The sequence below is a fragment of the Poecilia reticulata genome, linkage group LG16 (assembly GCF_000633615.1).
Source record: "Poecilia reticulata strain Guanapo linkage group LG16, Guppy_female_1.0+MT, whole genome shotgun sequence".
Lineage (NCBI taxonomy): Eukaryota > Metazoa > Chordata > Actinopteri > Cyprinodontiformes > Poeciliidae > Poecilia > Poecilia reticulata.
The window spans coordinates 20,212,419-20,223,109 of record NC_024346.1 but is presented as its reverse complement, the minus strand read 5'-3'; the positions used below and the strand labels follow the sequence as shown (position 1 = coordinate 20,223,109).

Genomic DNA, 10,691 nt, shown 5'->3' with positions numbered 1-10,691 from the left:
TATATATATATATTTTTTTTTTTTTAAATAAACTAACCCTGATTTTAACTTCTCCACTGTTTTTTCTCTGATCTGTCCAGCTGTGTTTCTGTTTGTATGACGCCTGTACAGAAAGGCTGGACTTTAAGATTAAATCAAACCCAAGACAACTCAATTTACTCATTAGGTGATTTTAAAGGCTGCTTTATTTAGAGGAGTTACTTAAGAGAACATGTGTACAAAAACCACACCTATCTGATGGTTTATTTGCGAAAAAGAAACTGTAATAATAACTGAAAACCAGCTATTCTTTTTCTTCCATGTCTCAAATGTCAGTTGTTTTGTGTGTCTACCACATAAAATCTCTCTAAAATGCATTGAATTTTGTGGTTTTAATGTTGCAAAATGTAAAAAGAAAAAAAATTTGCGTGGCACTGTTATAGCTCCGCAAACTCTTCAGAACAGCTGGGAAAGCATAGTTGCTCTATGGAGGCAAAGTGAAAGAAAAGAGGAGACAGAGTCACAACATGCAGCTGACTGTGTTGTAGTGGAAAACATCTCCTCCTCTACCTGAAGCCCACTGTCTCCACTCTACATTCCCATCCCTCCATAATCTTTTTTTCCCCATTTCCTCTGTGTGTAACACGGGTGGATTATAACACATATTATATTATGCAAAAAAAAAAAAAAACGTTTGATGCAGTGCAGTCAACAGCTGAAACCTGCTGAAGGCTCGTCCTCATTCACACGTATAGCCTCTAAAAACAGGTCAACCGCACTCACACAGAAGCTCCCTCATTTAAACACAAAGCAGGGCTCAGTATAGGCTTATTGGAAGCATGCGACTCTTATTTAGTGCATCCAAAGAAAGGAATTCAATGGCAATCGAGAGGTTAAAAGGCAGAGCAGCAGAAAAAAAACATGTTGGCAGCAAAGAGGGGGACGTGACACGATGAGAAAGGAAGACTCTGGACTGGCGGCGTCCTGGTGACAGAAGAGTCTCCTTTTTACCTGAGCGCAGGCCTCCGGCCCGCCGGCACAGGTAGACGGGCAGAGACAGGTAGACATCGTAGTCGCACTCTCGCTTCCAGCAGGACCAGTAGAGGGGAAGCTGAGCGTTTTCTCCCCCCTGCAGGGCGGATACTGATAGGGAGGAGACGGAGGCCTTTCAGCGAAGTGTTTGTTACATAAAAGAAGCTGCGTGGCGGGGCTGTCGAAGCGCTTCGTTAGGGAGTCATATTGCTGTGACGCACAGCAGATGGGAATCCTTAAAGGTCGTTAATTAAACATGTGCAGCCAAACTGTAGGTTACTTGGCTTAATTTTACACTTGTAAAAATCACAAAGGCAAAAAATGATTAGCCTCCCTTCATTTTTTTTGTGCTTTTTTTAATCACATGTGGACATTTCAGATCATCTGAAAAATGTATATTAGGCATATATAATGCAAAAACTGGTTTGTAAATTACAATATTTTCCAAAACATGCTTTTTTGTGGTTACAAGTACACTTACAATCTACTGAAAGACGTTATCCACTAATGGAGAAAACATGGATCAGGGATGAACCTTCCCAGGTGAATCGTGTACGTTTTTCTAAATTACTCCAAGTTCACATCAAAAACTCACACAGGAGGTGAAAAAGAAACCAAAACAACATCTAAAGCTCTGCAGGCCTTGGGCTCAGATAAGGTCAGGGTTCACGAGACGACAATAAGAAAAAGACTGCGCAAAAATGGTAACCATGGAGGGGCTCAGAGCATAAAACCCCCAACTTTGATTCAAACAAACAGTCTATCTCATGGTTGACAACAACAACCCCAAATATATTGATGATTCGTTGATAGAACGATATTTTGTTGACTGATTAGACTAAAGTGGAAGATGTCAAACTAATATTGCATTTCAGAAAAACAACGTCATATCTATAGAGAGAGAGTCCAATATGCAGTTTTGGTGCTTTGGTGCAGTTATGGCTTAACATAACTGATGTTAAATAGAAATAGAAAATCCTGAAGGACAAATTTCTTCTATAAGCTTGTGAACTTCAGCTCAAAGCAGAGCTCTGAAAGAAGAAAAAAGGAAGGTTTTATAACGTCTTTGCTTAAATCAGATAAAGACGCTGCTGCATGACCTTCAGATGAACGCTCCAAAAATCTTCCAAAAATGTTGAATTGTTCAGAAAAAGAGTCGACCAAAATTCCTCCAAAATGATTTAAAAGGCTAACAGTTATTGTTTGTTAGTTTTTGCCACCAGGGGGTGACACAACCGGTTTTTAAATTTAGCAGGCAAAAATACCTTTTCCTCATGGTTGAGGTAGGTTTTTTTTTTATTGTCCAATAAATAAAATCGCCATTTGAAATATGTGTTAAGTATTTCATAAGATTATCTTTCAGTTTTATTACAATTGCTTGACTGTGTTAGTGATGATGAGGACAAACGGGCATACATTATGACTCCTTTTGACTGGGAGATAAATGATGAGCAGGACATGTCGCGTCTCACAGCCCTATAAAGAACCCGACTGTCTCTTTAAAGCAAACCATGCACTTCATTAGCAACGTGGATGGCTTGTTTCGCTGACTTTAAGAACATGAAGTACACTCATTTATCAAGACACTGCAATATCAACAGATGTGCTGTTCAGACAAGAGCGAATCATAATGGAGAGTCTTCGCCTAGAGGGAATTAAAGCAAGATCCCAGATGAGAGGAAAACCTCACTGTAAACAACAACTACACTGTCTGTACCGAAGCACAGCCACGGGAGCCTCTGTTATCTTCACAGTGTAAAATGCATAAAATGTTGACACTGAAGGAGCCCAGGCATGATAAATAACTAGCTGGGGAAAAAAAGCTTCTCAAGCTGTTCAAATAACATCATTAGTGCAATGTCTGAATGTGAGTGAGTGGAATTTCTCAAGGCCAAAACTCTCCGCTGTCATTTCCTGTAGAAAAACTGCTCGCAAAGTAAGGACTCATTAAGAAGTCCGTGCATTTCGGTGACTAAGATCTGCCTATTTCGCAGCACTTACCCAGCATGGCCGCGTTGTTCCGGTTTACGGGCTTGGGTGGAGGCAGAGGAGGCTGCTTGGTGCCCTGAGAGGAGGGCGTCAGGGCTGAGGGTGCAAGCGGATGCGTGCTGGTTCCCGCAGAAGACACGGACCGAACGGGTTTGGAAGTCCCGGAGGAGGGGGACGAGTAAAGGGTCGCGGGGTGGTTGGACGGCGTCCGAGGCGGGCCCTCGTTTCCGGGCTCAGGGGTGGAACTCATCAGCCACTTGGGAGGCATGACCGACTGCTTAGGCGGCAGAGGTTCACGAAGAGTGTCCTGCAGCGCCTCCAGTTCAGGTACAAAATGGCTGTCTGACTCTACCAACAGAGAAGACCAGAGAAGTTTTATTTAATGAAGCTAAAATCGACACGTTTTTGATGTTTTTGAGGCTTTTATTTAGAAGTAAGAAAGGACAAAGTTCTTGTGATGCCATTGTGGACTGTGGTTTGAACTGTGGTTTGAAGAAGCATCCGCTACTTGTAAATTGTTTGTGTGGCAGGATTTATAGTGAAAATTAACAGGAACTGTGTGACAGTCAAAAAAAGACATTTTTTTACTGCAGGAACGGCAAAAAAGGTGCAAACAGTGCTAAAGCTAACATCAACTTGTGAGCTTCTCACTCATTTAAACTAAAATTTGTTTCACAGTTGTGCATAGAGTATCAATAGGCAGGTCACGCGTTGTCAAATGTGACCGTATTTCTCCTCCTGAGTGAAGTCTGCTGCAAAAACCATCCATTATTAAATCTTTATTTAGACCTTCCAACCTTGTCAATATTGACTTTTTTATGATGATTCTCAATACATTTTAAAACAGGTTTTCATTTTCAACTGAATATTGACTTCAACTTTTAAATAATGCGTCTCTTTACATTTCTTTCTATGACTGTAATATTATGCAATGAATGGTGCCTTCCTGCTATATATGTACTTCCCAACAATATTTTAGTACAGTATTTATTTAGCACTAACGTTGCTGAGTTCAGTCAAGCTATCACTGCTGGACTCTGCTGGAAGCCATACTGATCTTTTTGATAATTATATTCAATTCAAAATAAAATGGAGGATAATAATCAGGGTAAACATTTGGGATGAGGCTTTATTATTATTTTTGTTATAATGCCTCTAATGGGTACATGTGAGATAGTGCAATGTGCAAATCATGTCAGGAAGCTAAATGGTGAAATCAGGTTTCACTTGATTACTGCTAGAACTTTTTATCTGGAAATTTTAAAAGTAGATAAATTCAATTCAAGTGTATAGTTTGTTATTTTTTCTTATATTGTATAACATAGCACTTGGGTTATAATAAGCTTGTGGCATAACACTGGCATGAAATGAACTAAAAAAATACTATTTCCTAGTTGCAATTACTGTGTCAATAATTCATCCCCGGGCAGAAATGAACCATTATATGAGCCACTGGCAGGAAACTTATTAAAAGCAGAAGATTATAAAAGACCTTGCTGCAAAGCTCTGAATGCCTCAGCTAAAGAGACTGAGTGAGCAACTCTCTGCCGCTGCACCACTCGAAGCACTGTCTGTGGCAGCTCTTGTTTGAGAACGGCATTATCTGGGATCAGCTGTGAAGGTAAACAGCGTGGGCAGCTGCAATTACGGCCAAAAAAAGCCCACCTCCCTCTGACCACCCCTCTACTGCTACTGCTGCTCCCACGCCATTCCTCAAAGTCGCAGCTCCGAAGTACAAAGCTGTTTGTGAACAGATGAACCTCTATATCAGTGCGACGTCACCGAGCCAAAGAGGAAATCATCCAGAGGAAAGCAGGAAGTAGAAATGAAGCACAGCGGAGGGGCAGAGAGAGAGAGAGAGAGAGAAAACGAGGACAGAAAGCAGGATATGTGATAAAGATAGAAAGAGAGTAGGAGAGGGAGAGAAAGGGTCGTCGGAGAGAGAGACAGAAAAGGAAAATACAAGGTGAGATTTAAGAACAGGCTGGAAGAGGCACATGAAGGTGTGCAAATATCTTTCACATCCAACAGATTTAATTTTGACACCTTTATCTGTAATTATTCACATTATTTATAATTTTTTTTCATCTGTTTATCATCAGCAATTCCTTCTTATGTCCCAGAGACGCCACATGTATCGGTGCTACACGGCGTCACGCAAAAGACTTTTCACTTTTTCACATTCTGCCTTGTCGCAAAGATCAACATCTTTTACTAAGACTTCATGTGACGGACCAGCACAAAGCCGTACGGTTTATATAGTACAAATAATAATCTGAAAAAAACTCACATTCTTCTGATGCTCCTAAATAGAATCTGGTGCAGTCACCTGCTTTGACAAGTAACCTAATTAGTGAGTGGAGTCGACCTGTGTGTAATTTAATCTCAGTATAAATACAGCTGTTTGGTGAAAGGCTCAGAAGTTTGTTACAGGACATTATTGAACAAAAAGCCTCACGGAGACCGAGGAACACAGCCAACAGGAGAGTTAGGATATCTACAAAATAACCCGAGGTCTGGCGAATTTTGCAAAGCGCTACGCAATCCACCACGTGAAACTGCAAACCTTCCACCTGGTAGAAAGATCCACAGAGGTTCAGTCCCTCAAACGGACAACGATCAGTTTCTAACTCCACAAATATGACCGTTGGGAAAGGCTAATACATTGTGTTTACAGTTTGAAACAAATAAGGGTCACAGTAGACAAGTAGTGGACGTTGCTCTGGTCATCAACACACCATCTATTCTTTTCTTAAGCTTGCCAAAACTGATGGCAAATGGAGATAAAAACCAGGCAATCCCAGAAGAAAACCGTTTAGAGGCGTCAATGACTTGAGACTAGGGTAGAGGTTTAGCTTCCAGCATGACCTTCATCCTAAACATACTGCCAAAGCTAAAGTGCAATCATTTAGTTCGAAGCCTATTCGTCTGTTAGAATGGCCCAGCCAAAGTCCAGATCCAACAGCAATGCTCGATCCGTAACAAAATGACAATGGTTACTGATTGTTGTCCTTCAACAAAAGAAAAACAACTACTATTATTATTTTTCCATGTCTGTTTTTGGGAGGAATCAGTTGGTTTTTGTCTTTTTGGAGAGCCAACAGCGTGAGCATTTAGGAGCAACAATGGCTGTAGTGATCATGACAGATTAATGAGGAGAGGAGAAGGGAGGACGATCTGTTCTCTCATGTTCCTGAATAAGAAGCATAGCTGGAGCAAGCCTCCTGGGAGCCGACAGGAGGCTGTCTATATCTGGGAGGACAGCATTGTGCGGCGCGGAGTGACGGCAAGATGGAGGAGAAAAAAATACAGAACCGAGCATTCGCCTTACGCCTTCAACAACGTGTCAGCAAGGTCAGGTGGGGAAACGTGAGCATTATCTTTGACTTTCACGACGACAGCTCATGTTCTGACTGTAGACCTTCAGAGTCGGAGGGGCTTTACCTCTGCGGGTCCTTCCCTCCTCTGCGGAGGCATGTCGAGGAAGCGTCGGCTTCCACTCTGCTTCTGCCGGTCGCCTCCTGCCGTCCTCCGACGGGGCCTTCTGCAGCCCCAGCCTTCTCTGCCCATCGTCGGGGTGGAGTCTGCCCCCGCGCCTGCCTTCGTCCTTCTGAGCGTGGATCTGTCCCTGCCAGGCCAGGTTGGACTTCCATTCACCCTCCCCATGCACGTGTAGCCCCATGCCCCCGCTTCTCCACCCCTCCTCATGCAGTCCGGTGCCCCTGGAGCACAAAGCTCCGCGGCGGTCTCCGTCTGAGGGAGAGCGGCCCCTGTGGTCCTCCGGCTGGGTGAGCCTCCCAGGGTGCATCCTAAAGTCCGACTCTCCTGGGAGTTTGACCTGGTTACCTGGGCTCCTCCCACTGCTGATGACTCCTCCACCTCCTCCACTGACTGGAAGCGTGTGGCCGTTTTTAACGTAGGACTGTTTCACATTTTGCGCCTCTCCATCTGAAAAAGGTTGGTCGTGAAACACAAGACAAGTAGCAGGTTAAAAATACGATCTGACCTTCCAAACCAAAGACAGTGTAACATAGAGAAAAGATGAACAACGATCTTCACAGCGGTCCAATGATTTAGATAACTATCATTTTAGGCAGTAATGCACCAGGTTTGCATCGTCTTCTTTCTATGTGACTGTATTTTGTCCAGCTCTGACCAAAATACACTGTTCCAATTAAACTCCTGGTAACATTTAGCAAACTCCAATCATTTGTATTTTTCTGGTAGTAGGATGAAAAAGGCCTTTTTTATCTGGCATGTTTGCAAACAGCTGGTTGGCACTCGAGAGCATCTCCTGGTCGTTATGGAAACTTGGTGTCACAATGACGCAACCGTTTCCTGCAGTTGCCATCCTGCTCATTGTATCTGGCGGCAAGGTAAATATTATTTAACCAGATGCTAAAACCTCGTCTTTACCTTGTGGACTGAATACGGTGAGTCGCCTGAAATGTTTTCCTCACTAAAGACGATGTTAGCTGTTTGGATTTTGTTCTTAGCAGCAAAGAACAGAGATGAGTTGCCTCTTATGCCTCTTAGAGGAGAAATACTCGTCACTTTTAGGGTAAACCACCTGAGGGCAACAAGTTAGGAAGCATTATCATGCCTCCCTGTCAAATTAATAGCTCAGTATAGATATTATGTCAAACAACATGGCTACCTAGTTAGCTAAAAATGTGTCACTGCTATTGAAAAGTGGGGAAACGACAGATACTTATTCTTGTTCTAATTTGTAAATGAGTAAATGTCCTCAAATAAAAGATTGTGCTTTTTCTTAAAATTTTTTTATCTAAAATAAATTCTGAATTTATTTGGAAGATTTTACACATTTGTAGTGTTCCTAATAACTTACATAGGGGACCCCATATTCGTATTTTATCCATTTGATCTGTAGTAATTTGAGAGTAGCAAGTAAGAGGGTGTAAGAAAAAAAAGAAAATAAAAAACCTAGCAACTAAATAGATATTCAGTTTTTGTTGTGACGCAGAAGCAGCTGTAGGTTTAATAAATGGGCTTCTGAGCTGGCGGGACTGGCAGAAAGCTCACACACACACACACGTGCACACGCACACACACACACACGCACGCACGCGCACAGATACACACACACACACACACACTCACACACACACACACACACACACACACACACACACACACACCCTTCTCGAAGCTATTTTGCTGCAGGCCACAATCCGTTCCACTTTTCCAGAGCTCTGGAGAGTGGCATGTAATTTTAAACTTATATTACATTACTATGAAAAACAGAGAGTAAATTTCCTCATCCTAAAGTGCATTTCAGACAACCTGATGGATGCCGTTTCTGCCACAACCTGCTTGCGACCTAACCGTAGTGTCTGTGTTGGTGTGATCGCCTCAGGGCAGCTTCTGTCAGAGACAGATACTGCTGCTCAAAGAGATCAAATGAATCACAGAGGACTTCTTACCGTTATCTGGGACCTCCTTCAGCAGGCCCTGCTCTATGAGCTCCTGTCGGGTACGTCTAGTCGACATCTTTCTCTCCAGTTCTGCCGTCAACAAACACAATTCAAAGCAAGTTTTCATCTCCTGATGTTTAGGCGGAAAAACTTCAGGAAAACCGAAGAACACGCTAGCATTAAGGGAGAAACGCACACGCTTATTGGGTTGAAAGTCGAATGTAATCGATACGATCAGTAAGAAAAGGACGGGTGGAGACCACTCGGAGTCCAAACAAACTAGGCGACACAAACCTTCGGATGTTTCTTTGAACTTTTCGCTGCTTTTCTTCTTCCGCCACTTCCAGGGTTTGAAGATCTTGCCAATAGTAGAAAACTTGCCTTTACGCTTTGGGGGAGGGGTAGTGTCCCCTGTGCTGCCCCCCTCTCCCACCATTGTGCTGTGGTGCTGCTCCGTTTCATTATCTGAAAGCAAGAAGTGGGAAAATTGTTACACTTTAAGACACACCGCAACACAGAACAAGAGAGCTGGAGTGTCAGAGCAGAGCTTCGTCAACAAGAGATGGGCAGAGAAATCCAAGAGAACGGAGTCTGCTAAAAAATAGACTAGGCGGTCGGAAACTCACAAATTCAGTTTATTTTCAATCAATAAATGCATCACACAGGACAGAGACAAATTCACGGAGTCTTCAGTGTGGAGAGTCAAAGACTCAAAGTAAGCGATTTTCAATACCGGCGAGTTTCTTAAAAATGAAGTCAGATGAAGCAGAAGAAGCTGCTTAACAAGAAACTGTGTTTTCTGCACCATGTCTGTAGTCCAACCAGGCTAATAGAGAGCGCGATGTCTTAGCAGACAACGGGAAGGCTGAGCAGAGTACAGCGAAGTTGCTCTGTTTTATCGTTTCTATCTTCCAACACCCGTTTGTCCTGAAACATGTTGGTTTTAAAAATGTTGGCAGCCTCTTAGAAAGCCCAGAGATGCAGTGATGGTCTTCTCAAAAATGTGCAGAATTAAAACTAGTCATTAGCATACAAATCAGAATATTCCACTGGTTTCTGAACGTGAAACACCATTAACTTGGGTTTGATGCGATTCCTTGCTGTAAAAAAGCAAAAATGAGCTACCAGCTGCTGATTCACTGCTGTCCACTATCTCAGTTCTTGTTTCATTTGATTCTTACAAAATCTTCTTATAAATACGATTAGATCAGTCCCCATACATTGGCAGCAGCTGGAATGGTATCCATGACAACCAACAATGTCAAAAACTAAAAGTTAAGTTCAAACCTTCAATGCTGAAATGCTTTTTTTTATTTTTTATGATAAAAACCCGTTTCACATCGGCTGCTCTCTCACACGCAGCGTGGTGAAGATGCCTTCATTCCTGTATTAAATGAGACATAAATCTAGATTATTTTCAGTGTGGTTCTTCTCCAATCCTACACATGAGGAATCAGAGTTGGTCAACGTCGCTAGCAGCAGCTCACAGCTTCACCGCAGACAACTGACCAATGCACCTCTATCTGCTGGAAGTCATGTTTCTGGTTTCCTATCTGAGCTCCAGTGCCTTTGTGAAAACAAGCTGCCTCATCACGGCTGGTATTATGTTTCGCTGTTACTTCTCGGGCACTGAGTGTGCTCTGGCAGGGTGATGCTGAGAGCTGGAGGACTCCTCCACAGAGCTACCGTTAACAGGAGGGCTCTGGCGCTGGCTTTTAGCCAGCCTTTTTCACTGTCAAGTGCTCACATTCCTTAGCTGGATGGAGCCTCGTGCTTTATCAGCCCTTCAACCCTCAGTGCAAAAGAGGGGCCGCATGCTGGATGCGGCCCTAGGCAGCAGGAAAACACTGCCACGATACAGCTAGCATTGAGGAAACAAGAGCTTTTTCTTAAAGGAACCGCTGATTACTACGGGATGTCAATGAGGCCGGCAGCACCCCATCAAATGGCATTCTGCAGTAATGGCTAAATATTCTGGGATGCATGACTGGCAGCTCCACTGACAAGAGTGCTGAGCTCAGAGAGAGAGAGCTTCGAACATCAGGTCTGTGTGAAAAAAGCTGCAGCTGCCGCATTCAGCAGACAAAATATTTACCACTGGAAAGAGAAGAGAGTCGAGTTTCAAACTCCCAGCGAGATGCACACGCAGGATGCCTTGGCGTCGGACGCGCCTCGCAGTCTGATCCCCACAACAATGCGCTCTCGCAAAATACTAATGCAAGTTATTTGGTAAATGACTAAAAGCCACAGAAGCGG

General features: G+C 43.2%; 1 protein-coding gene across 9 annotated transcripts in view; it reads right to left on the bottom strand.

The window, feature by feature from the left end:
- phactr4b (phosphatase and actin regulator 4b) overlaps positions 1 to 10,691 on the bottom strand; it is a 35,665-nt gene that overhangs the window by 5,952 nt on the left and 19,022 nt on the right. For 8 of the 9 annotated variants that reach the window (XM_008432320.2, XM_008432325.2, XM_008432326.2 and 5 more), the window contains 5 exons: positions 8,730 to 8,900; positions 8,445 to 8,525; positions 6,445 to 6,948; positions 3,013 to 3,348; positions 991 to 1,122 (listed from right to left, as the gene is read on the bottom strand). In XM_008432320.2, the coding sequence (XP_008430542.1) occupies positions 991 to 1,122; positions 3,013 to 3,348; positions 6,445 to 6,948; positions 8,445 to 8,525; positions 8,730 to 8,900 (1,224 nt within the window). The remainder of the gene's footprint in view (positions 1 to 990; positions 1,123 to 3,012; positions 3,349 to 6,444; positions 6,949 to 8,444; positions 8,526 to 8,729; positions 8,901 to 10,691) is intronic. The other variant, XM_008432330.2, reaches the window with a different exon arrangement.